The sequence below is a fragment of the Neocloeon triangulifer genome, unplaced genomic scaffold (genome assembly GCF_031216515.1).
Source record: "Neocloeon triangulifer isolate White Clay Creek 2 clone unplaced genomic scaffold, ASM3121651v1 ptg000012l, whole genome shotgun sequence".
In the NCBI taxonomy this organism is placed as follows: Eukaryota; Metazoa; Arthropoda; class Insecta; order Ephemeroptera; family Baetidae; genus Neocloeon; species Neocloeon triangulifer.
In genome coordinates this window covers 2,855,125-2,878,586 of record NW_026775554.1, presented here as the reverse complement: position 1 = coordinate 2,878,586, position 23,462 = coordinate 2,855,125, and the positions used below count along the sequence as shown (strand labels likewise).

Sequence of the window (23,462 nt, the reverse complement as noted above, 5' to 3'; positions counted from 1 at the left end):
GAAACTGACTGATTGATAAATCCGAAATGCATTTATTACGAGCAACATTACTTTATTGCGTTATTTTAAATCTACAGTTTGTAGGTATTCAAGAATAATAAAATTATAATGAGGCTTAAAATTCCTTGCAAGATACAAAGAAGTTCGTAATCGAAATCACATAAGCATCAAGAGAAACCATCAACTGTGCAATGCAAGTAAAATTCAAACAACCGCATAATTATGATGATTTTAGGAATAAATATATCAAAAGCTTGTGTAAATAAAATATTACTCTATAAGTTCATAAAAGTCTCTGCTCAGAAAAATGTCTCAACAGAAAGGTTTTGAACCTACCAAGTGGGATTTTAATAATCTTAGCAAACTTTCTTTGATGCTAATAGCTTGGCAGGTCAGTTAACAATCAATGATAAAAATAGCACACCACCAATAAGCAAGGTAAACACATACATGCATTAAATATTAGGTCGTTCAGTTTCAAATGAAGAAGTCACAGTCACTACTGCTGAGGAGATCTCAAGTGCATTGATTGGATGAGGAGACTCTAATAAATCCGCAAGGAGTAGCAAGAGCGCTTTAATATTATTAGTGCAGTGCAGATGGTAATTTAAGAATTTAGGGGTGCTTTTTGGTACGATTGTCTACTAAAATCTCCTCCGATTTCATACATTTGCAATACCAATATCTTGTTCTTGAGAAATTTTTCCAAGCTTAATCATCTGCCCCTTTCTAATATGTTTGCATCTTGCATAGTAATAAAATAATAATCCTACTTTTATATCTTACGAACAAACTGTTTTAACATAGACAAAATTAAATTATCTGGATTTTCGAAAACCTCATTAGAGGTTTTCGTAAGCGATTCGGATAGTTCTAAAATATTTAGAAAATGAATTCAGGTCCGGCCATGTCAATAGCCCAACGGAACTTTTCTCGCTGAGTTTTGTTGTATACCTTTTCAATCGGCACGTCGTTTTTCTTGCACCTGGAATTTGAGTTAACATTGAATTAGTTCACTATGATACTAAAATAATATTCTTTTGGATAATGGGTTCCTTACCATGCAACGGAAATTCGAGGGTCCAAGTAGTTCAGCTTGGAGGTGCCGAGGGCTATTTCCTTGTTCTCTTCGCGATCTGTTGCCTGCAACTCCAGCTTCCCAAGCTGCTGCTGCTGTCGTTCAAATGCTTTCTTCTTTTTGTCCACGTTGCTAAAAATTATCAAAATTATAACAGCAGAACATTGGACTAATGTGTAATTTACATCTTGTCTTTTTCCGATTTGCTGCGTTTGAACTCCTTCTTCGCATCCTTGAAGGCCTGCTCCGCATCTTCAACAGCTTGTTTTTTTGCATCTATTTTGGCTTTCAAATTTTCCATGGACTTGGCATGAGTTTTAGGGACAGAACGTTGATGGTTACACAGAATAGCTACTGCCCGATTTGCTCGGTTGTACGAAAGCATCTGTAAATTTTTCAAGTTAACAATAGGCGAAGGATCCGGTTCTTGAAACGTACCATTTCTGGAAGATTTGCACCATCAACGGTTAGTTCTTCCAACTGCCTCTGAAGTGTTATAGAGGCATTGTATGTACGGAAAACCTTTGCGGTAAGACCATCCATCAAATCGTTCAAGTGCTTGTTGAGTATAGAGGTCTGAAATATTAATTAAAAAAAAAAAAAAAAAAAAATGAAACAAAAGTTTCAATAAAAATTAAAAATTACGTTCAGACGATCGAACAGATCGTCGCCCTCGTTTTTGTTTTCCATAAAGAGCTGAAGGTTTTTAAAGACTCTTTTCTCCACCGGCACCTCGTTGTAATAGCGGATCGAGTCCTTACCCAAGAAGTCAAAGACAACAACAAACGGCTTGCCTAAAGATCATCACATGAAATTTTGAGGAAATTACTCATTCAAAGACTTACCATCTTTCTCTTCGTGCAGCTCAATGTGTTCAACTCTGAGCGAGCAACAACCAACTGTATCAGCTTGATCTTCATCTTTTTCATTGCCAGCTCTCAGAGCCAATCGATCAATAAAATACAAAGCAACAGAGCGCTGGCGGATTCGCATTTCTTTGTGCTTCCAATCCTGACGGTACTCTTCACGGATTTTATCAATTCTTCGGTGCAACTTCCTGGCCGTTTCATATTTCTGCATATCCTTCTCACCCTTGAGCTTGGACGAAGGATTCAGCATGACGTACTTGCCCTGACCCTGAACATTTTCAGTCCATGAGCAGAGCCATGTGACCGAGTTGTCGTGGCGAACCTAAAAGTGAGATGCTCAGAATGGATGATCAAAAGCCAAACTTTGAGACTTACTTCTTTCCAGCGATGGCCAGCAGGAGCCTTTGGAATAGGTGCACCTTTTGAGCAGTTGATGATAACATCTTCGGGGAGGATCCTGGCTTTCAGTTTTCCCATCTTTGGATGCTCACCACGCCCTCTGAACAGCCCGGGAGGTTCTATCTTGTAATTGCCGATCTTTTCTTTGTGTCCGTCAATCACGCAGAATCCATATTCTTCCTGGATTTTCTCATTTTCTTCTTTTATTTTCTGTGAAAAAATGTATTTTAGTTCCATTATAAAAGTGCAAATATATTTATCTTAAACGGAGAATGTGGAAAACATACCTGCTTTTCTTCCTTTGTCATAGCCTTCCGTTCCTCAGATTTTTGCTGGAAGTAAGCATGCATCTGCTTGAAGTCGCATTGCTTCAAGTCTGTTATCAACTCCTTCTCTTTAGAAGTCATCGTCTTGCGCCAGTCCTTGAAGAAGTTTTCGTTGAATGTTTTTTTGGTGGTGAATTCGTGCTCCAGCATCTTGGCATAGAATCCAGCTACCTCTTCTGCTGGCTCTGAAAGCTTTATTTGCTTGCCACCGTAGTGGAACTTTACGCTATCTGGTAGAGGTTCATAAGCGGGGGCAAAAACAGGGCCTTTGTGCTCCAGGTACGACCACTTTGTTCCATCACTGGGCTTTTCTTCTTCCCACCTAGAATTAAGCAGCAATTTATTAAAAAAAAAATTTATATGAAGTTTTAACTCAAATTAAGTACCAAATTTTACCTTCGAGTAAGTGCAAAACAAGTATTGTTCAGTCTCTTTTGAATAGGATTAAAGGTAAAATTTATCACTTTAGGGACTAGTTTGAATAAAGTTTCAAGTAAGATCACAACCATTGTCAAGTCTTTTTCAATTCGCACCCATGGAGATAGGAAATATCATTTCCCATCTCCATGCTTGCTCCACAGCCTAAAAATAAGTCTGTGGCCAGTTAAAATCAACGTTAAAATGTTATGTTAATGAAAATAAAACAGCTGTGCTTTTAGCGTGCCATCTAGTGAGCACAGGTTAAAAATCAGAACTCGAATTCTTAGACCAAGTTTCAGCATCATAGCTCAAAATATATGGCCTTATTGCAGGAAACACTTATTTAAAAAAAAAATGATCAATTAAATGAAAATACCATTTCCAGACAGTTTTTTCCTCTTCCTCCTTCTTCTTGCCTCTTTTAGTGGGGCTCTCAGATTTTTTCTCCTCCACCTTAGATTTCTTCTTTGCTTTTTTGGCCTAAGAGTGGAATTATTTAGGAAAGGATTTGAAAATACTCTTAAATTTGCAAAATTACTGGCTTAAAATCATCCTCTTCCTCACTTTCCTCCTTAACACGTTTCTTGTTCACCTTTTCTTTCTTTGGTTTTTTTCGTTGCATTAGGGGAACATCTTCCTCCGAATCGTCGCCTGCTATCTCGGCCTTCCTCTTATTGAGGCTAGCACGTTCCATCTGCAATTCGCGAGAAATTAATTAAAATGATGAGCATATAGGTCAAAGAATTCCTACCGATTCCCAATTCTTCTGTTTATGAAGCTTACAATATAAGAACACATAACAAATGAATGATTGATTTTTTTCTGGCAATATTATAAATCAATTAGGAGATTTAAAAATACCTTGATAATTTAACAATTCAAAAAGATTTATGATATTTTCTAATTGTGATAAACAAAGTCAGAAAGAAAAATAATATTTCATTTGCTACTCACAAGTGGCTTGTCATCGTCTTCGCTCTCAATCTCAGGCTTTATTTGCTTAGGAGGACTTGCCATCCTAGGCTTCTCAATTTCGATCTCAGCAGATTCCTCGGGTTCGTCCTTGATCTTTGGTTTTTCAGAGTGCTAATGCACAAAAAAAATTAGACAAGGGAATGTCTAAACAACACCGTCACTTTACCTTGCTGCTTCCGTGGTCTTTGCTCTTCTTTTCACTGGAGGAGCTGTGCTTTTCTTTGCTTCGATCCTTATCTTTGTGCTCCCTTTCCTTATCCTTGCTGATTCTTTCCTTGTCTTTGCTGAAATTGTTACGCAGATTCAAAATAACTTCAATTTATCACAACCTGATTAGATTGTCCAACCTGCTGCTTTTGTGCTCTTTGCTGGAAGACGAGCTTTTGTGCTCGTGCTTGCTTTTCTCCTTTCCGTCGTGCTTGCTCTTGTCCCTGTCCGAGCGATCCTTGTCTTTATGCTTTTCCGCATCACGAGATCTCTCCTTTTCCTTGTCGGGCGAGTGCTTGTCCTTGGAACGTTCCTTATCAGAGCGTTCTTTATCCCTGTGCTTATCCTTCGAGCTGCTGCTATGGTGCTTGTCCTGATTTAAGAGTAAAATTTTAAAATGGGATAATTAGCTGTGGAGAGAAAACAAACCTTGCTACTACTGCTGCTGGAGTGCTTCTTCTCCTTATCCCTGTCCTTCTCTCTGTGCTTATCTTTGTGCTTGTCACTGCGGTGCTTATCTTTGTCCCGATGCTCCGACTTGTGACTGCGCTCTTTTTCGCTATGACCATTAGTCAAGCCATTCATTCCCCCTAAAAATGTAGGTTTATAAAATGAAAAATTCGCAAAAAATATTAGCAAAATATTAAAAAAAAAAAAAAAAAAAATGCCACTTTTAAGGTAATTTTACTTGTTCATGACATCAACTATTAATGTAGGATTAGGCGGGATTAGGATTCAATTAGTTGTATAATCATATATGCAATTATATGAGATTTTAAAGGTAATTTCAAATAATATAATAATGCGTATTTAACAACAGGTTGAGCAGGTGCAAAACCACTTGCTGGGTTAAAAATTAAAAAAAAAAATTAAACACGGTGAAAATGTAATAAAACGTAAATACGCATTTTTAATTATTCCTATAATATTATTAAATAAAACTTTTATAATTGAGATCAAATCATTTTCTGAATTTAATTTATATAAATTTTTTCATTTTTTTATTTCATACTTTTTTTGATCATGGATACTTTTTTAAATTTGAAAAAAATAAGGATAAAGAAAAATTATATTATTATGCAATCAGGTCCCTAATTAGCAGCATAATTAACAAGGAAATTTGAAGCTAATAATTTATTTCTTAATATTGCTACATCTAAAAAAAAAAACATTTTAAAATAAATTTCAAAAAATTGAAAAATCAATTGGATATAGCAAAGAAAATAACAACGGAATAATTTAATGGGCAAGAGGAGAAATACGAGGTCGAGCCACATCGCACACTTTCAAGTCGCATGCACTTTCCTCGGATGCTTACCATTGGAAGCCGCATCTCCAGACGGCGAAAAATGCTCCTTTTTCACCTGCAATGAGACCGGAAAATCGACTTGAATCTCTCAAAAGTTGCTGCAATTCCAAAGAGCAACAGGGGATCAAGGACGCACCGCGATTTTTTTAAGCTCAGAGGGACTTTAAGCAGAGTTCGGTGGCCTCGAAGGAGCCTCTCTGGCGCAACGCTATGCGGGGACTTAGTCTCTGACGCCATTTTAGGACTTTGAAAATTTCAAGCGAGCAGAGCGAAATATCACAAGTCCCGTTTTCAAGAGACCGCAGCCTTTCCCGGACACTTTCCGGGTAAAACAAATTTGCGGAAACGCGCGGAAGCCGCGCAGAACAACTTACAAGTGGTGAAGAAGCCCCGTCGAGGCCGGAGTCGGAGTTTTCCATGGAAAATAGAGCGGGCGAAAACGACAAACCAACACGAGCAAGCCGTTGCAGGCCGAGACAGCAATTTTGCTTCGTCGACTCGCTCAGAGACCAAGTTCGGGAAATGGGCGTCTGCGCATGCTCCAGCAATGCTGCTTGCTCTCGTTCATTTGCTACTATCCCTGTGCCCCGTTGCGTGTCCCCCTTTTGCTAGGAATGAGCGTATCGTCAATTATTAAGAGAACTAACTACATAGATAGATGAGAGATTATGAAAATATTTTTATCACTTAATTTTTTTATTGTATCCTCTATAACAAGTATGAAAGCTTTCGTTTCAAGTTAAATAAAAAAAATGTTTTTTTAATACACAAACTATTTGATATTCAGCATCTTCAAAAAGTGAACCTGTTTTTTCATGCCAAAAAATGGGAAAATTAGTTTTTTTTAAATTTTATTTTTGCCTTAAATATATGTAATACATATAACATCAGTTAACAATACAATATCAATAATATTGAAGAAATGAGGAAGTGATTTATCATAATTTATAAAAAAAAAATTAAAAAGTGAATTTAACTAATTCTCACATATATTATGCTAATTTTGCAGTTGTTTCTAGCATTGTCACCTTCATTATAATATTATAAAGAAAATAATTTTTGACTTTGTTGTATAAATTAAAGTGATGCGTGTTAAAACGAATGCTTTTCGGCATTTGGGAGAACCAATTTATAATAAAATTAGCATGAGGTATTACTTTGTATTTTTGGCAGGGATAAAATACACAAATTTTTTTAAACTTAATCTGCTTCTTCATTGACTTCATTAATACCTCTAAGCTAAAGAAAAAAATGCATCACAATTAAAAAGTAGATGTTTATGGCGCATAACATAACAATAATTTTTGTGATGACTTAAACATACCAAAATATTTTATCAGAATCCGTCGAACATAAAAATCTTCATCTTACTCCAAGTTTTAGAGAAAATAATTTGATCTTATTCCCGTGGCTGATTTGGCCTGCCAGCAAATTATTGATCAAATATTAATTTTTAATTTAACCTCAGGAAAAATTAAAAAACCACTATGAAACATAATTTATCAATTGTAGACTAGACGTTGTACGCACAATGTTGAGCGCATGAAAAATGATGGTCCGAAGTCTTGTAAATAATATCAATCACAAATTAATTAGGAGATTCGCTACCTCCTACAATCGAATCCTGAAAGTGCTGCAAGTAAGAAATTTATATATACCAATTAATTAAAAAAAAATCATTTCCGATTTCTCAAGATTTACCTGGTGAAGTCGGGACTTTTAGAGATGATGTGCTCAAACTCTGCATAGGAAAGAGAGCCATCATCATCCAAATCAGCCTCCTCCAAAAGGTTTTGAATCAACTGTTTTGTGTCAATGTCCGAGAGATGCTGAGGCCCCGTCAACCTTTCGATTACTCGCTGAAGATCATCCACTCCCAACATATCGTCTCCATCAAAATCTGATTGCAGAAATTATATTATTAAAGTATAATAACATCAATTATTGGTTTACCAAAAATGCGAAAAGCATATTCTGCTTTGACGGTGAGAGGCGCTGCTTCACTGAAGACGGACATCATGTCCAGAAAATCTTCAAAGGTGCAGTCCCCATCTCTGCTGGAGCTAAACACTTTGCATATTCTGTCGTTAAATGGATTTACTCGCAGCTCTGTGCAAGTCATTATTTTCGACATCGGGAGTTTTGCATTTCGATTGTGACCGACTTTTTCCGGTGCAAGCGCTTTGAATTTCTGGTGAGCTCTGAAATAAGTAATTAATGATCAATAACGTTTGAGTACTTAAAGTGTTATTTACTTCAAAACTTCCTTTTTAGTGAAGTAGGTGAGATCCTGACATGAAAAATAAATTCCGATTAATTAATACGTCTCGTAGCAATTCCGAAAGTTAATTTGCTGTAAAAATACTTTATTTGTTTACCTGGTAATCTTGAAGTTCCTCGTCAGAAAACTGACTATTTCCTTGACCCATCATTAATCTGTAAGAATAAGAAGCATGAATTTTAAACAGAGTTCTCAATGTTTACAATAAAGGGAAGTATAATTTATTTCTGATAATGATTTACTTCGGAGTATTTCACTAAATTTTATACATTTTACAATGAAAAATAATGAGCTTACGTGTATGTATTTGGCTGACAAATTCTTCTTAATTTGTTCCTTGGGCCGAGATCTTTGAAAAAAGTAATGTAAGTGTTCAAGACTTTTGATTTTTATCAATAAATTGATGTGGGTGTTTCTGCTTCAAAAGTTGCTATTTACACCGAACAAGACTGTACCAGAAACAGACCGGATTGAGCATCGAGCTCCACCAAAGAGCACAGACCAGTGTGCGAACATGTTGGAAGAGAGCGCATGCGCACTTCTAGAATCCCGTCGAACTACTTGAACCTCCGCGAGCACCAGCAACACCAAATTCACGTTTTATCATCATTCATTCAGTGCACAAAAGACGAGTTAGAGGATCGCATTCAGGCAACTTCAACAATTTAGGAGCCTTTTGATAGACCTGCGAGACCTCAACCCTGAAAGTGTCACACATGACGAAGAAATCATCATTTTTTAAAGGTAAAAAAAAAATGCCTCGGCTGTTTGTTTATGCGTATTGCTTTTAATTGCGGCGCGAATATCATAAATATGTCATAAAAGTAAATAACTCGGAATACACTCAAGTCTCTGTGTATTATGTCCTTGTTTGCTGAGCAGGAAGCTTGCAGAATGTGTATCATTTCACTTCACATCCTCACTCACCTTCAGGTTTTCAGGCTGAATATTTTTGCAAACAAAACCTGATCTGCAATTTTTTTTAATTTTTGCAGTTTTTTGTCACTTTTACATTTTTTTTTTCAGATTTTGTCTGTAACAACTTGATTAAGAATTTTAACTTTTCAGGTCTCCTCATCAGACACTTTTTGGGAGGTGGCTAACTTTAAAGAGAATCACAGGAACCGCTTGTCATTGGCTGGCCACATGTCCTGCAGTTCTTCCAAACCTGCTGTCCAAGTGTGTCCAAGCAGACATGGCTGCAACTGCCACTGAGTTCCCACCTCACACCTATTCGACGACCTTCTTCAGCCGCAACGTTTTGAAGGATGTAGGTTTCTCGCATAATTAATAGATAGACTTGCCACACAATTATTATTCTTATAAAATCCTACATTTATGCTGGCGCAATTTATATTTTTCTTTACTCAATTGCTAGACATAAAAAAATCAATTTGGCTTTGAAGAATTTTATTCAATTCAAAATGTGTATAAATCTGCTGTGGTAAAATATTAAGGAATTTATTTTTTATCAAATAGAAATCATTATGTCTCTAAAATTTTGTTGTAGGCATAAACTAACAGACTTTTTATTTGCAGATTATTTCCAAGCGAGAAAAGAAAAACAAAAGTGATTCTTCGGTGAGTTCTGTTAATTTTTTGTTAACTCTTACATTCTTTTACACCTGAAATTTGTTTGCAATTTATAATAGTGATTTTAATCCAAAATTCAATTTAAAAATTTATTTTTAAAACGGATAAAAATTGAAATAAATTGTGCTATCACAAAATATTATATAGTTAATTTTACGTAATAAAAAAAAAAGCCGCTCTACATATAGAAATTTGCTCTGCTCTATATTTTTATTCTTATTTATTTCTTATACGAGCACAATTATTATTAATTTTTTTTAAAGGTGAAATATTAAATAATTTGCATTGCTCAAATTAATGTCCACTTTATCTTAGAAATATGCTCTATATTTATATTGAAGTTTTAATTGAAAACGGAACAAATTTGGTTAGACTTAATTAATGACGCATGCTTGTTATATATTATGGTGTCGCTTGCAAATTTAATCAAATATCTGCGCCCACTTGCTCATAATTGAAAACACCAACTCTTTGTTATTTCTGTCTGTAAAACGTGTACAAACTAAACATTTAGCTTGTACATTTAAGCAATCAACGCCTAATCGCCATCTGTCTAATCAACCTTGCTGGCGGTATTGAAGATAATGCTGAAATCCTTCGATCACACTCGCTCTTAGCTCGTTGTCTCTTCTTTTGTTGTTGCAGTCCATTGTGTTTTCAAAAACGGAGGATATTATAATGTCCAATAATTATGCAGCACGCGTCAAGTGCGTACGCCACTGTGTGCTAAGTCAGCGTAGGTAGGGCGTCGACCAAAGCGGATTGCACGGCAAATGCAAAAGAGCGCTTTCCTTACGGTGTGCGCGCGGTCTTGCCGAGCCAATCGTTTGTTTTTCTAATTGCCGATTTCCACTGCCACTCTCAGCCTTGGCTGAACAATTAGAGAAATACTTAAGCCAATTAACTCTCCGGATATGGAAATCGTTTTGGCGTTACGGCGCGCAAATAAAATTGGCGTGCTGGTATTTTTTTAAGGGCGCTCGGCGCCGCAAAAGGGTCGGGCGCAATTTCACTCGCGCCTCTTTAATTCGTTGGCCTGTTCCAAAGGAAACTCGAGCATGCTTGATGCTGAGTGGAAAATAATAGTAATTGTGTTTTTTTGGTAAAGTGGAGGGATTTTGGTAACTGGCGGCGGCAGAGAGTTGACGTCACGGGATCGAGAGTGTGTATCACATTACTTTGCAGTGCGGAACCGAGGTCGACATTGACGTCACGAAGCGCCAGCAGCCACTCTTGGTCTCACAATTATCAGGTTGTGGTTCCAAAAGTGTGTACAAGTGCCTTCCGTGTCGAGCCCTTGCAGAAAATTGGCCAGGTTCCGCCCGGGGCATGGCCGAGAGGGGTCAACGGCGCGCTCTATGACCGGCCCAGCCCTGCTCCACCCTTCCGGCGCCCTTCGAACAACAATTCTCGCAACACTGGTCGCCAGGGCTGTATGTTATCCTTTCAGTCGTTTCCTTTCTTTTATCATTTTATCAGCGGAAGTTTTTTGATGCTCTTTTAGGGGTTGATTGCGTGGGTTATTTCTGGTAGTTTTAATTTCAAGATATATATAATGCTCAACAGGATGTGCTTTTTGTTTAACACGCTTGGCAACTTATAGGCATGTTGAAACGATTATATTTGCTTATTGCAAAGAAGAAACGTCGTTGGAACAATTCCGTCATGTGTCGCCCACATGCTGGACTTTTATCAGCGCAGTTTAATTGATGAATTCAAATTAGCTTGAATGTTCCGTCAAGCTTGATTTATCATACTAAAGTTCAAACATGAATTTCTTGGTGCAATAAGTTTTTTTATTACTTTTTTTTAAAGACGATATAGGCTGCAAATTGAAATTTTGATACTTTTCCATATTTGGGCTGCTTAAGCTGCTTTTGAAATTTTTCATGCCGAACATTACATAAATCAAAAGTTATCACAGAAAAAAGCACTCAAATGAGTTTTCAAATAAAATAATACATCACATTGAAAAGGAGAAAGTGTATCTTCAAAACAATTTTTCATGATCCATATGAATTTATAAATCTTTATTGCTTTATATTTTATATAAGCAGTGCTATTTAATACAGCCCTGAATAAAATTATTTTTTAGTTTTAATTAAAATGAAGTAATAAAACAGTCTCAATTGAACCTATTCAGATTTAATTGATCATAAACATATTTATCTGGAAATTTACCAAGATTTCTAAGTAAAAGTTAAGTTTGGTGGAAATATAGAGCAAACATAATTTCATTTGAATCACTTAGGGTGTAGCCTCTAATTTTTATATTCTTACTCTAACAACAGAGCAAATTTTATTTATTTATTTTTTTTTTTGCCCTCAATAACTATTTTTGATTCCCACATCTTGTGTACTCTATTTAAATGTATTGGGTTTTATTCATCATAGCTGAATATTTTTAGTGCTAAAAATTATTCAAATATTCTTGAACTCCTCTTAAATTTACATTTACGTCTTTTGTGGGCTGAATATCAAAGTGCATAAATTATTATAAATAGCATTCCTACCTATGACAATATTAAAAATTTAATAATTAAACCGCAAATACATATTAATTTTTTATTCAAACATCAGGAAAGAAACACACTTTTATTTTCCCATATTAATAAACTTTTTTCAAACATGTTTTGCTACCTAATGAAATGTTTTTGGAACCAATTATATTAATTGCCCGGAGGAACCAAAGTGCGTCATTCCAAGATTTTATGGAACTTCCTCAGCCTGAGGGTGGGAAAAGTGAAAGGCTTTATATTCTGCTTTCAGGGTTTTTGATCATTCATATAGATTTTATTGGTGCTGCGCGCGTGCGATTCGCAGCAAACAAGATTATGAGCAGTAACAAAGCAAAAAAATAAATATTAACACCAGGAACCACATTTTGTTATAGCCGACAAAAAAAAAGGAAACACGGATCGAGCTCTAGTTTTCCTGCATGTCTTCAAAATGCAATCTCCCTTTCTAATCAAGGGTCCGCGCGTCAATTGGTGGATCCTTTTGCGTCATCAAAAATTTTCCGACCGCGACACATGTCGTTATCACGTGTGTAAAGTGGTGCGTCAAAGTTTCTCATTAGCTCAAATTTTCGAAAATTTCCCCCAGGGAGGTCAGTGACGCACGGACGAGAAAAGGCGGAAATGCTGTTTGTCTTAATTGCTTTATATTTGTTTTTAATGTGGTGTCGCAGTACGTGGTATCTCACTTATGCAATGGCTTAACCAGAATGTTGAAACAGAATTACGAGTTTCATTCAAAGAATGTGAGAACTTGAGAAAGAGCTGGACAACCCAAGACGAGGCCCCACTCGTTTTGGGCTTTGGTTCAGCGATCTTGTATCACGACATCTCCTTCAGAATTATATACAAAAACAGCGCAGCGTGCACGAGGCGAAACGAAAGAGTTTGTTTGAAAACAATTAAGAGAGGCGGCAAAATTAGAAACAATTATAATTATTCATAAAGAGCTAAGTGTGGACGGCGAGACGTACGCGCAGTCGGACCGTTCGACGCAGGTTGATTTGCATGCCACGGGCTGATGCAAACAGCATTTTTCTCATTTCAATAAATGCATGAATATACTGGTGGAGATCGAGCGATTTGCGTCACGGCCACTTTTTGCGTCACTTCGTGCGAACGCAGGTCCGCGCCTCGCGTGCGCTCTCTCATACTTTTTGCTTTTCCACCGCATGCCGTGTGTGATGCTTTTCCGTCGACGATGGTGATGTTGTTTCACTCGGTCGCTCTTTTCTGCCCGCAGAAGGAGGCCGCCGCCGCCGGCAAACCGCCCAAGGGCTGGCGCAAGAGCACCAAGAACAACCCCAGCCACAACAGTAGCCATGCCGATCAAGCCAACAACAAGCCAGGGTGAGTCGCCCGCCGCCGCCGTCTTGCGCGCAAACAGAGCATTTTGCAACAGAAATTGATAAAATAATGATAAAAGATGCCGTATTTATCTCTCGCTCAATGTGACGCACGCGGCCTCTCTTCACAGGGCTTAACGCCGTTCACTCTGTTTTTCTCGCAGCTCTGGCAAGATGATTTTTAAACCTAATGGCATCAATATAAGTTCACTTTATCTGGATACCGTTGAAATTGTGTAAAATATTTATCATTTAACCCCTTCACAGCTTACTAGCTTAATTAAATCCGTTTTTATTGCATGAACACAGAGAAAGCAAACTTTAAACTAAATCCCAAAATATCTATTTTTTATAAAACAAAATTTTAAGAACATCTTCAAATGGTAGCAGTAAAGCATATTTATTGCGAGATTTGCCAATATAAAAAGATTGCCTTATCAAAGTTTACTTTCATTCATTGGCAAATAGAAGTTCATAATCAGTTGACACTTTAATTTAAAATATTGACAGAAGCTTTTTAAAAAAAAAATAATAAAAAAAGTCATTTTATTGGAGATTTCCTAAAAAAGTGTATTAAAGCAGTTGCATGCAACTTATCATTATGATAATTATGATGCTTTTTTCCTCTCTTTTTTAAACATCCTAAAAAAAGACAAAGAAGCTTTAAGAATTTACTTAAGTACATAGTATACCCTGCCAACAAGGAAAGTCTCAAACTAACTGGATTTTATGTATGATTCATTATAGGTCTGCTAACTCAGAGGAAGAGGACATGACTCTGTTGAAGTATCTAGCCCTGGTGAGTCTTTTCCTCTTTTATTAATGAAATTCGTGATGAATTTGAATAAAAATACTGCTTTTTCGTTGGTGGTGGTTTATAGTTAATGTAGAATATCCCTATTTTTATTTATCGCACTCGAACCCTTGTTTTTCAATAATATCAATTTGTAGTGAATCAACCTTTGGTTTTAAATTGTACATATTAATATTTTATTGTAAAAAGTGAATTTTTAAATTTGCAATGTCAATTAATTACAAACAAAAATACGCTCTCTTTGCACATACTTTGAATTGATTAACATACCAATTTTGTCGTGCCAAAGTCCATAAAAATTTGCACTCTTGCGCTCAAGTGAATGTACTTGAAGCATTTTGCATTTGAGCTGAATCAAAGTGCAGAGTGCTCAATTCGTAACCGTAGGAAAGAGATTTAACAGATTTATATTTAATTTTGCCCTTTGTACTGCTATTTTTAGTATTTGGTGTGACATAAATAAAATTGCAAATTTCTTAAATCGTCCTTTTGATGAGAAAAATTAAAACCAAGATTTTCAATTGATTACAGAATGCTCTTGAGCTTGGCTCTCCCGCTAGCGGTTTGCCTCTGAAGTACAGCAGCAATGAATCTTCTGGATGGCTCCAACTTTCAGGTAAGCACACTATGACTTTTAAAAAGAGCGGTCAAAACAAAAATTAACCTCACTTTAGGCCATCCAGACAGCTTTGCCATTGCTGGCCCCGGAACCATTTGGAAGAAAACCACCTTAGAGGATGGGGAAATCCGAGTTTACGAGGCTCTTCAGCAACTGAAGACTGACTCAAGTTCCAGCATCGTGCCTAAATTTTACAGGTTTTTTTATGACGGCAAATGTTTTAAAATATCATTTTAATTATTTTTCCTTCAGGAAAGTTGAATTTAAAAATGAGCTTTTTATTGAGCTGGAAGATCTCTTGAGCAACTTCAATGACCCTTACGTGATGGATATCAAAATGGGCACCAGGACCTTCCTAGAATCGGAAGTTTCAAGGACAAATGCAAGGCCCGACTTATACCAAAAAGTGAGTATTATAATATTTTGTTTTACGTGTATGAATTTCAAATTTTAAATCGCTCATTTCAGATGGTGCGGGTAGACAGCAATGCTCCCACACCTGAAGAACACAAGGCCCAAGCTGTGACAAAACTCAGGTACATGAGATTCAGAGAGCAGCAGTCATCAACAAGCACTCTTGGCTTCAGAATAGAAGCCATGAAGGCAAGTTTTTAAATAATGCTTAATTTGGAATGAGCTTGAATTTTCTTATATTTCAGGTAAAAGGATGTGATCCAGTACGAGAACTGCAGAAAGTGTGCTCACAGCGCGATGTGCAAACTGTGTTGGCCCTTTTTTTGCACGGCAAAGAACAAAACAGAATAAACCTACTGAAACGCCTCATTAAAATCAGGACGGCATTTGAAGAATCAAATTTTTTTAAGTACAATGAGGTATTAATTTTTTTCCCAGTCTTTTATTGCACCCGTACTTAAACAATTCCACTTCAGGTGGTAGGCTCCAGTCTACTACTGGTTAGAGAAGGCTCTAAAGTGGGTGCTTGGTTAATCGACTTCGCCAAGGCAAGGCCGTCGGACATCCCTCTTGACCATCGGTCACCTTGGTGTGAAGGCAACCACGAGGATGGCTTTCTATTTGGCCTTGACACGCTCATAAAGGTTGGTGTTTTTGCAAAAAGAAAGTTTCATCATTTAAATTTATTTTTATGTTTCAGACTGTTCAGCAGTGTGATTTAAAAGTGATGCAGAGTTCACGTTTGGAAAAATTTTTGCGGAGTCTGCCTTGGAAGTGAGATGGATTAAACTGACTTATTAAAGAGTTTCCTTGTTTCAAATGTGCAACACAATTAATTCATTCCTGGCGTGAATATTCAGAAGCGTGCACAGCACTATTATTTATATATATCATGTGAATTGCAGGATACTGGAGTTAAAACAATCAAATTTCGCGTGATCATTCCCAATTTTTTGTTTGCACACATAGCTCGAGAAGGACTATATCCGATTCCAAGCAGGCGCAAGGTTGATCGCAGCAACCTAATAGCAGACCTTGTGCGCGGTGCCAACGGGTGTCACGTGACACTTAGGAGCCCTGAGGCAATTCATGAATATTAATTTATTGCGCGCCAAAGTTGGTATCACCATTTGATTGATTTCACCAGGTCATGCCTGCTTTGGAATCGTTTGTGCTCCTTGAAGACCACAGAAAAGTTGGCACATTTGCAACGGTACCTATTTGTTCAACTTTGTCGTTTTGTAAGCTAAGATAAATTTGTCTCATTATTTATGGTGGAATGCACCAAAAATAGTGGTTGTATATTACAGAATTTTTACAAAATCAAACTATTTGCATTAAACCCACATGGTCTTTCATTTATACTCTTAACCTCTTATTTAAAGCCAGTTTTATCTTCTGGAAATTCGTAGCTAGCTAATGCTGCAAGGATTAACTTCTGCACAAAATAACAAGCATTATGTCTTAATCATTGTAATTTCCTGTACATGGATGGGGGAAATTTAAGAAGGGAAGCTTGAACGCTGATGGATTTTATTTTGAGATACAAAGAAATTATGTTTTATACTTTTATTAAGCTGACAGGTGCAAAAAATTAACCTGCACCAAATTAAAATTAATTTTTTTGAAAAAACAAAAGCCTTGCTTTATCCAGATGTGTCCATTGACTCGACCGTCTCACTGGTGTGCTGGACGATAACATCTTCAATTACGATGGGAATAGTCTTGGCCTCAAGAACAGCTGTGGTTCCCTTTTTGTAGCGATACGAAAGTTGTTTCTGTCCCTTGAGATTGGCCTGGTCATAAGGCCGCAGATAGTCAACTGAACCTCGACGAATCACACACAAGTCAATGTTGCTGCCTGAGCCCAGGTCGTTGAAAATTCCAGCAGCAATTGCGTTCCTCACCAAGAGCTTGCCTTCCTCCTCCTAAAAATTTATAAACAAACCAAAAAAATTAGTGAAAATACTTTTCCGAAATAAGTTTGAATTTTTTTCTTGTAGGTTTTTTTTTATTACTAACAGTCAAGTCTGCCTTCCATCCAGCCTCAAAGACAGCCATGGCTGCGAGTGAGCCAGATCCCATGGTGGTGTAGGGCAGCTTGTCAGAGGAGCCGTGGGGGTGGATCGAGTAGAGGTGAGGGCCAGTGTTGTCGACGCCACCAAGCACAAGAGCAGCTCCGATGTAGCCTTGGTAGCGGAAAAGCATCTGCTTCAAGAACTTGCAAGCAGTCACCACTGGCACAATGTCACGGTTGGTGTTCAGCCGGTGCAGCTCGAGCTGCGAGGAAATCATCTGGGTGGTCACCTCAGTGTCCGCAGCAGTTCCAGCACCGCAGCAACTAAGCGGGTAAAAATTGATTAGTGAAAGTTTTTGCCAAAAAATTGTTAAGTCTTTCTTAGGGATACATACTACATGTTCTTGGCCAGATAGTGAATTTTGGCGCAGTTCTTGTCCGACACAATTGTGTCCTCAGTGGCCCTGGTGTCGGCACCAAGAATGACTCCATCCTTGTAGATTATGCCGACGATGGTGGTTCCAGTCTTGGTTGCCTTTGGCAGAGGGTGGCCCTTCTGTGCCAAAACTGCATTTCTGCAAATGATTAAATTTGTAATTCATAACAATTAATATTCGCAATTTCAGTGAAAAAAAAATTCGGTGCTGCATGACACGGCAACCCGAAAAGCATTAGCGACCTGTGTGGTTTTTACAGATTTTCTAAAAACTTTGCAATTGTCTTTAAATTTATTCGAAGATTCCAATACTTAATTTTACAATTGATAGAGATTTATCCTCACCTTCTGCAGTTCTCGAAGGAAAAGCCGGGTTCTTGATTTTCGCCTATAAGCACAGCAGCCATGATTGTGGATGACTCGTTTGTTTTTGACAGCGAGAGCGAACAGCGAAAAGCAATCCGTCGACCCTAGCGCCACGCGGCGTTGTAATCATGAACATGTTTTTATTAAAAAAACGCGCCGCAAAATTAATTTTTTGCTTTTTTATTTTATTAACAAAAATTTTAAAATTTCGTGTTTTTTAAATAAAATTTCTCGTTGTCGATCAGTCTTGAGTCTCATAACTTAAATTTGAGGCAAATTGAAATTTTTATTGCGTATTTCACTACACAACATGATTTTGCCTCCGCATTTTATTTCGCAATAAAAATTTGATTGAACAAATTAAATACATATTTTAATTATTCTCTACAATCAGATTAAATTATTAAATATGCAAAAATAACACACTATCATGTAATTGTTTGCTATGATTTTGGTTTATTTTATATAAAATCATGAACGAATCTGTTTTTTTTTTCTTATTTCAATTTCTCATCACTATGAAGGCAAAAATGCTAGGTCTGCATCCGATAGCACTTTCAGGTACACAACTTGGTTTTCCTCAAGATCAAAATCAACCTGCAGCATTTCGTCCTCTAAATTGGCAGCCAGAGTTGCCTTCTGGGCTTCTTCTTGTTTCTGAAGAGCATCCTGCTTTCTTTGTCGAGACTGCAGCATCGCGCCTTTTGTGTGGAAACATTTCTCGTGTACCTGTGATTCAGCAACAAAACAAATTATATATTAATTACGGGAATTTTATCAAATTTGACCTGCAAAGTTTCATTGGAACTGAATTTCCGAGGGCAATGTGGACATTGCAAGAAATTCTTCTGCTTTGTGTGCCTTTTCAAATGACTGAGCAGGTAGTTTCGAAGTGCAAACGCTCTACCACATATGTCACATTTGTGTTCTTTGTTGCCTGAAAAATAATAATATATGAAAAGTTACAAAAGCTGTTTAACGTTAAACAACAAGCAAAATGTAAAAACAAAGTTTCGAGATAATTTTAAATGTTAAATTAAGTCAAATTCTAATTCACCTGAATGGGATTTTTGGTGAGCATGATACTGGCTTTCTATCTTGAATCCTTTTTTGCAAATTGCACATTTATATTGGAATTTGCTATGCTTCCTTGCTTGATGCAGGAGTAACGAGTCTCTCCTTGTCAAAACGGCACCACATTGGTGGCACAGATAACTAAATATTTTAAATAAATTAATCATTGTGCTTCTATAGTTATATTAATTCATGAAATTACCTCTTTGGTTTCTCTTGATGATTATTCATATGTTTCCTAAGATCGCTCAGTCTTTTATATACTCTCCCTGGGCAATCAGGGCATACTTTGCTTTCGTCTGTGCTGATCTGATGCCGAATTTTATAGTCACAAAGTTCACTTTCGTTTCTGTACAAAATCATTGCTAAATGAAACGCGCAATAAATTTAAAATCAAATTACCTCAATGAACCTTTGATATTTGGAGCCGCTCGAAGTTTAGAATCTTAGACAAAAAGTCAGTTAATTCAAGAAATATATTTTGGATAAAATAACGTTTAATTTTTAAATAGTTAATAAAATTCATAAAATTATTTAAAATTATTTTTACCTTTTAAACTCCTATGAATTTTTATTTCCTTGTTTTGCACTTTACCATCAGCAGTCTGTATTGACGATATTTCGGTTGAATTTTTGGGGATTAAATTTTGCCGAGGTCCAACATGAACAGAACTATTACGTTAAAAATAAATCTATAGAGTACAATTTAAAAAAAAGGAATGAATAAAATTACTTAGTTGGCGCATTAGTTGATATGATGATTGGCTGCAGAATTTCTGTCGGAACCGTCACAACGCCAAACTCTTTATTATTCGGAGGAAGATTGACAACAGCCGCAACCACTTCAGGATATTTCGGATGCATGGTCTCATAAGCTTGGTTTATAATGCTCAGGTAAGTTTCGTTGTTTACTGACGCAAGTTTAAGGCTGGTAGACGTGTTTGGTGCAGCAATCGACTCGAGATTGGGCACCACTGAACCGTAACTGGCCGACGTGTCATAAATTATTGTTTCTTTTGATTGACATTTTAACCCTGATGAAAAATAATTTAAGTGAAAGAGTAAAAAGAAAGCTGGATATTTAATTATAAAATAATACCTTTACTAGCTGGACAATCTAGATTTTTAGCTGGAATTGCAGAAGAGGTCGGACCACTTATCTCTTGGTTAAAATCTTTCACCAAGCAATCGGACGAGCCATTTTCCACTAAAAGGATTTATTTTTAAAATTCAATATAATATTTAAAAATTTAATTAGAGTCAGACTTGTTTCCTGCACAGTGGGGAATTTCGGTAAATTTAAAGTCTTTTTGTGCTGGTCCTCCATAATCTGAGTGATCAGCATTGCGTGTGGGTGACTAGGTGGAAGCTTCACGATCGAAGGATACACATGGATCTGAAATTTCATTATTTAAATTAGTAAATAATATACTTCAGATCATCGCAAGAATTACATCGGTCTGCTTGCTGGATTCCCGCACAATGACATTCGGAGCGGTCAGTTTGTGCTTATTGAGCATGTGGATCTTCAACTCCTGGTTCTGGCAATAGCTACAAGTTTTTTTAAATGCCAGATTAAAAGTTTGAATTCATTTTGTGTACCATTCTCCACAAATGCCGCATATGAAGCGCTTAACATCTCTGTGCGCTCTGAGATAGTGCTTAAGAATTGCCGCGTAACTTGATTGCCGGTGTGGACACCCTTTTTCGGTACAGCAAAACACCTTTCTGCGGCCGTCATCTGGGACGCTTATTTCATGAACTCTCTTGATATGCTTATTTAAAGCCTTAGCAATTTATCATTTATACAAAATCCCTAAAAAAATCAATGCAAAACTCACATAAACTCTGTTGAATCTTTTACTGCAGACAATGCACTCGTAGGGTCGCTCGTTGGTGTGCGTCCTCATGTGTACTTTCAAGCCAACAGCCGTGCTGCAACCAATTTTGCAAATGTTGCACTGGAAACGGTTTTTGTCAGACGCAACACAATGCTTGGTTTTCACGTGACGTTTGAGTTTGCTAAGATCATCCATAAGCTCGCCACACTCGTTGCACTTTAAAATTTCACCAACCGTTTCTGGAATGCCTGGATTTGCCAGTGATCTGCTTTTAAGATTTTGAAATGTAATCGAATATTAATACAATTAGAAGAAGAAACCTGTTATGGTATTTTTCTATGTGTTTTGTAAGAAATGTTGGCTTGATGAATACTCGATTGCAGAAACTACATTTCAGAGCAAGAGAACTTGCTTCTACATTTTCTTGGCCTCGTAAAGAGTGCAATGTGACATGTCTGAGAAAGTGAAGTCAAGTTAGAAATATAGATCATAGAATTCAAAATCATTTTACAACTTACTTGTCTCTTAAATTGGCCGAGTAAAACGATTTCTTACACACATGGCAATTATAGGGCCTCGACAAAACATTAATCTGCGTTTGAATAAATAATTAAAATGAGAGGTAAAATTTTGGCGTTTATTACCATGTGAGTTGTTTCTAAATGCCTGTTCAGTTTTCCGTTATCTTTAAATTGTGCGCTGCACATTCGGCAATTATATTCTTTGGGTGCTGAAGTTGATTTCAGGTGCAATCTTGTGTGTGCCTGAGCTCTTTTCACTGATGGAAATCGATTTTTACAAATAGGACACTGCTTGCTTTTGGGGTGGAATTCTTGAACGTGTTCAGGAATTTTATCCAGCTCAATTACTGCCTTTGAACACAATTTGCATAGGGTGTCAGTTTTCATTTTTTGAACCTGCAATAACAAGAAATTATAGGCATTGTACTGCTGAATTTCCACAGACTCTGTAGAAAAAAAACAATCGAGTTTGATAAGAAACTCGAAAAATTTAATATAGAGATAATTACCTTTGTGTCTTTATCACCCAAGGTTTTTTCGACACTCTTCACAATAGCCGACACACAATCCTCCACATCGAGCAACTACAAATCATCAAATTAACCAACAAATTCAAATAATCTCTCGAAAATTTTACCTGATTACTTATTAGTTCATCCCCTTCCCTTACTTCGTGATATAGCTTTAACATTTTCTCAAGTTCTTGCTCCTGCTTATCCTCTTTTAGGACAAAACTAAAGAAAGATTGCAACTGCTCTGGTGACAGGCAGCCGTGTAAATGCTCCAGCAGAGTCAATTCAGGATCAATTGAATTCCTACTTGGGCACCACTTGCAATTTATGCAAATTGATATTTGGAATGTTTTATGCCTTGCCAAGTGTGCCCTATAAAATAAATATCATAAAATGGCATAACTTTTTTAATACACAATTAAATTATACTTATAAGTAGCTTCATGTTCAAATGACTTGCGGCAGTTTGAACAGGGGAATGGTTTTGCATGGACAGATGCTACGTGTTGGGCTAGTTGCTGTCTTGATGGAAAGTGGCTAAAGCATTGGCGACAGGCCTCCGTCAGAGCGTGTTTTCTCTCGTGGGCTTTGAGTTCCGACTGCGAATTGAGTTGCATGAAACAAACTGAGCATGTCAGCCGAGGAGCCAAAAGCCCGTGGTGTTGCTCCAGATGTAGTGATAAGGCAGTGGGGAAGATAAACCGTTGTCTGCAGACGTAACAGAACTGGACCTCTTTCAATCCAAGGCTGGAATGGACTTTGACGACATGCTGGGAAAATAAGAAAGACTTAATTTAATGAAGAAATTATTAAACTTCATTTTACCGTCAAAAGCAAAGAAGGTGTGACAAAGAAGCATTTGCAAATTAGACATTCGCAATTACTTCTGAACACACCAGTTGACAAAGATTGAAAAACTTCCCTCCACTCACTAGCCAGACCAGTGTCTTCTTCTAAACCACGATCTTCATAAACACTCGTCAAAAGAGGCAAGACCTGCGGTTGATAATAATTTGAGTAAAAAATTATTTCATTAGAAAAAAATGATAACCAACTTGATTTGCAGCTGTTATTCTTTTTGGTGCCGTTGAAACTTCGTCTAGATAAGTGGTGATTTCCTCTGGATACAAATTAATATCGATGTGAATTTCATCAGGAAATTCTGAAAGGAAAATATCAAATTATATTTTTACTCTGAGTGAAAAATTTAAAAGCAAACCAGGTAATGCTTCAAACTCATCATTACGCATCTCCGAGTACACTTCAAGCGCATATTGCTGTTCATCAGCGTCCAGTATGTCCTTGAGCAGGAACACATTATTGTCTTCTTTACTGGTAGATTCCATGGCAAAAATTTTAGCTGCGATAGCTACAAAAGGCCCGCTGTCCGCTCTGTTTTGTTGTTTTTGTTTACATTATGTTCTGCATGGGCAACATGCATTTTGTGCATTTAGCAATTTTGACAAATCAAGTTAATCAAGCTATTTGCACGAACTGACAGGTTACGCCCAGTTACGCCCACCATAAAA

The 23,462-nt window shown here is 37.0% G+C and overlaps 5 protein-coding genes across 11 annotated transcripts; 1 reads left to right on the top strand and 4 right to left on the bottom strand.

The window, feature by feature from the left end:
- Positions 1–27: 27 nt before the first annotated feature.
- Positions 28–6,088, bottom strand: LOC132197812 (DNA topoisomerase 1). 3 transcript variants are annotated; one of them, XM_059621369.1, is made up of 17 exons: positions 5,958–6,088; positions 5,593–5,638; positions 4,704–4,864; positions 4,415–4,647; positions 4,234–4,351; positions 4,047–4,178; positions 3,844–3,870; positions 3,631–3,786; positions 3,469–3,572; positions 2,634–2,994; positions 2,323–2,556; positions 1,924–2,269; positions 1,724–1,872; positions 1,517–1,654; positions 1,264–1,463; positions 1,061–1,210; positions 28–985 (listed from the first exon to the last, which is right to left on the bottom strand). In XM_059621369.1, the coding sequence occupies exons 1-17, from the start codon at positions 6,000–6,002 to the stop codon at positions 883–885; spliced, it is 2,703 nt and encodes a 900-aa protein (XP_059477352.1). In that variant the 5' UTR covers positions 6,003–6,088; the 3' UTR covers positions 28–882. The 3 variants fall into 3 exon arrangements, with proteins under 3 accessions (XP_059477352.1, XP_059477353.1, XP_059477354.1); XM_059621370.1 differs by lacking the exon at positions 3,844–3,870 and having other exon boundaries at positions 5,958–6,086; XM_059621371.1 differs by lacking the exons at positions 3,469–3,572; positions 3,631–3,786; positions 3,844–3,870; ... (4 more) ...; positions 5,593–5,638; positions 5,958–6,088 and adding an exon at positions 3,069–3,272.
- Positions 6,089–6,420: 332 nt separating this feature from the next.
- Positions 6,421–8,363, bottom strand: LOC132197826 (calcium and integrin-binding protein 1-like). Its single transcript, XM_059621400.1, has 6 exons — positions 8,162–8,363; positions 7,962–8,019; positions 7,839–7,873; positions 7,537–7,784; positions 7,285–7,483; positions 6,421–7,216 (listed from the first exon to the last, which is right to left on the bottom strand). Exons 2-6 carry the CDS (start codon positions 8,013–8,015, stop codon positions 7,195–7,197), a joined length of 558 nt encoding a protein of 185 aa, XP_059477383.1. The 5' UTR covers positions 8,016–8,019; positions 8,162–8,363; the 3' UTR covers positions 6,421–7,194.
- Positions 8,364–8,415: 52 nt separating this feature from the next.
- Positions 8,416–16,523, top strand: LOC132197818 (inositol-trisphosphate 3-kinase homolog). 3 transcript variants are annotated; one of them, XM_059621383.1, is made up of 12 exons: positions 8,416–8,608; positions 8,986–9,134; positions 9,404–9,445; positions 13,217–13,323; positions 14,067–14,118; positions 14,665–14,749; positions 14,808–14,949; positions 15,005–15,158; positions 15,221–15,355; positions 15,412–15,585; positions 15,643–15,810; positions 15,867–16,523. In XM_059621383.1, exons 1-12 carry the CDS (start codon positions 8,581–8,583, stop codon positions 15,942–15,944), a joined length of 1,314 nt encoding a protein of 437 aa, XP_059477366.1. In that variant the 5' UTR covers positions 8,416–8,580; the 3' UTR covers positions 15,945–16,523. The 3 variants fall into 3 exon arrangements, with proteins under 3 accessions (XP_059477366.1, XP_059477367.1, XP_059477368.1); XM_059621384.1 differs by having other exon boundaries at positions 8,430–8,608; positions 8,933–9,134; XM_059621385.1 differs by lacking the exons at positions 8,416–8,608; positions 8,986–9,134; positions 9,404–9,445 and adding an exon at positions 10,608–10,890.
- Positions 16,524–16,682: 159 nt separating this feature from the next.
- LOC132197823 (proteasome subunit beta type-7) lies at positions 16,683–18,080 on the bottom strand. Its single transcript, XM_059621393.1, has 4 exons — positions 17,965–18,080; positions 17,579–17,758; positions 17,189–17,507; positions 16,683–17,094 (listed from the first exon to the last, which is right to left on the bottom strand). The coding sequence occupies exons 1-4, from the start codon at positions 18,024–18,026 to the stop codon at positions 16,813–16,815; spliced, it is 843 nt and encodes a 280-aa protein (XP_059477376.1). The 5' UTR covers positions 18,027–18,080; the 3' UTR covers positions 16,683–16,812.
- A 357-nt stretch (positions 18,081–18,437) lies between these two features.
- LOC132196621 (zinc finger protein 62 homolog) lies at positions 18,438–23,353 on the bottom strand. Of its 3 annotated transcripts, none has more exons than XM_059619397.1 (21): positions 23,153–23,353; positions 22,989–23,095; positions 22,759–22,929; positions 22,363–22,703; positions 22,059–22,305; positions 21,931–22,005; positions 21,545–21,817; positions 21,419–21,492; positions 21,221–21,355; positions 20,901–21,168; positions 20,662–20,846; positions 20,514–20,610; positions 20,326–20,455; positions 20,159–20,266; positions 19,793–20,093; positions 19,610–19,731; positions 19,462–19,504; positions 19,262–19,408; positions 19,043–19,200; positions 18,774–18,922; positions 18,438–18,714 (listed from the first exon to the last, which is right to left on the bottom strand). In XM_059619397.1, the coding sequence occupies exons 1-21, from the start codon at positions 23,277–23,279 to the stop codon at positions 18,502–18,504; spliced, it is 3,471 nt and encodes a 1,156-aa protein (XP_059475380.1). In that variant the 5' UTR covers positions 23,280–23,353; the 3' UTR covers positions 18,438–18,501. The 3 variants fall into 3 exon arrangements, with proteins under 3 accessions (XP_059475380.1, XP_059475381.1, XP_059475382.1); XM_059619398.1 differs by having other exon boundaries at positions 20,901–21,165; XM_059619399.1 differs by having other exon boundaries at positions 18,449–18,714; positions 18,778–18,922.
- Between the last annotated feature and the right edge of the window lie 109 nt (positions 23,354–23,462).

Excerpts from the sequence above, each read along its gene's own strand:
- LOC132197826 (XM_059621400.1), bottom strand. The coding sequence starts at position 8,015 with ATGATGGGTCAAGGAAATAGTCAGTTTTCTGACGAGGAACTTCAAGAT. Across the intron at positions 7,785-7,838 it reads ACTAAAAAGGAAGTTTTGAA|AGCTCACCAGAAATTCAAAG; the intron begins GTAAATAACACT and ends TACTTATTTCAG. Across the intron at positions 7,217-7,284 it reads AAAAGTCCCGACTTCACCAG|CACTTTCAGGATTCGATTGT; the intron begins GTAAATCTTGAG and ends TCTTACTTGCAG.
- LOC132197812 (XM_059621369.1), bottom strand. The coding sequence starts at position 6,002 with ATGGAAAACTCCGACTCCGGCCTCGACGGGGCTTCTTCACCACTT. Across the intron at positions 4,179-4,233 it reads AAGACCACGGAAGCAGCAAG|CACTCTGAAAAACCAAAGAT; the intron begins GTAAAGTGACGG and ends TTTGTGCATTAG. Across the intron at positions 2,270-2,322 it reads CTGGCCATCGCTGGAAAGAA|GTTCGCCACGACAACTCGGT; the intron begins GTAAGTCTCAAA and ends TCTCACTTTTAG.
- LOC132197818 (XM_059621383.1), top strand. The coding sequence starts at position 8,581 with ATGACGAAGAAATCATCATTTTTTAAAG. Across the intron at positions 14,119-14,664 it reads TGTTGAAGTATCTAGCCCTG|AATGCTCTTGAGCTTGGCTC; the intron begins GTGAGTCTTTTC and ends AATTGATTACAG. Across the intron at positions 15,586-15,642 it reads ATTTTTTTAAGTACAATGAG|GTGGTAGGCTCCAGTCTACT; the intron begins GTATTAATTTTT and ends ATTCCACTTCAG.
- LOC132197823 (XM_059621393.1), bottom strand. The coding sequence starts at position 18,026 with ATGGCTGCTGTGCTTATAGGCGAAAATCAAGAACCCGGCTTTTCCTTC. Across the intron at positions 17,759-17,964 it reads TCCTTCGAGAACTGCAGAAG|AAATGCAGTTTTGGCACAGA; the intron begins GTGAGGATAAAT and ends AATCATTTGCAG. Across the intron at positions 17,508-17,578 it reads TATCTGGCCAAGAACATGTA|TTGCTGCGGTGCTGGAACTG; the intron begins GTATGTATCCCT and ends TTACCCGCTTAG.
- LOC132196621 (XM_059619397.1), bottom strand. The coding sequence starts at position 23,279 with ATGGAATCTACCAGTAAAGAAGACAATAATGTGTTCCTGCTCAAGGAC. Across the intron at positions 22,306-22,362 it reads GAACATGAAGCTACTTATAA|GGCACACTTGGCAAGGCATA; the intron begins GTATAATTTAAT and ends TTTATTTTATAG. Across the intron at positions 21,493-21,544 it reads ATTTAGAAACAACTCACATG|ATTAATGTTTTGTCGAGGCC; the intron begins GTAATAAACGCC and ends ATTCAAACGCAG.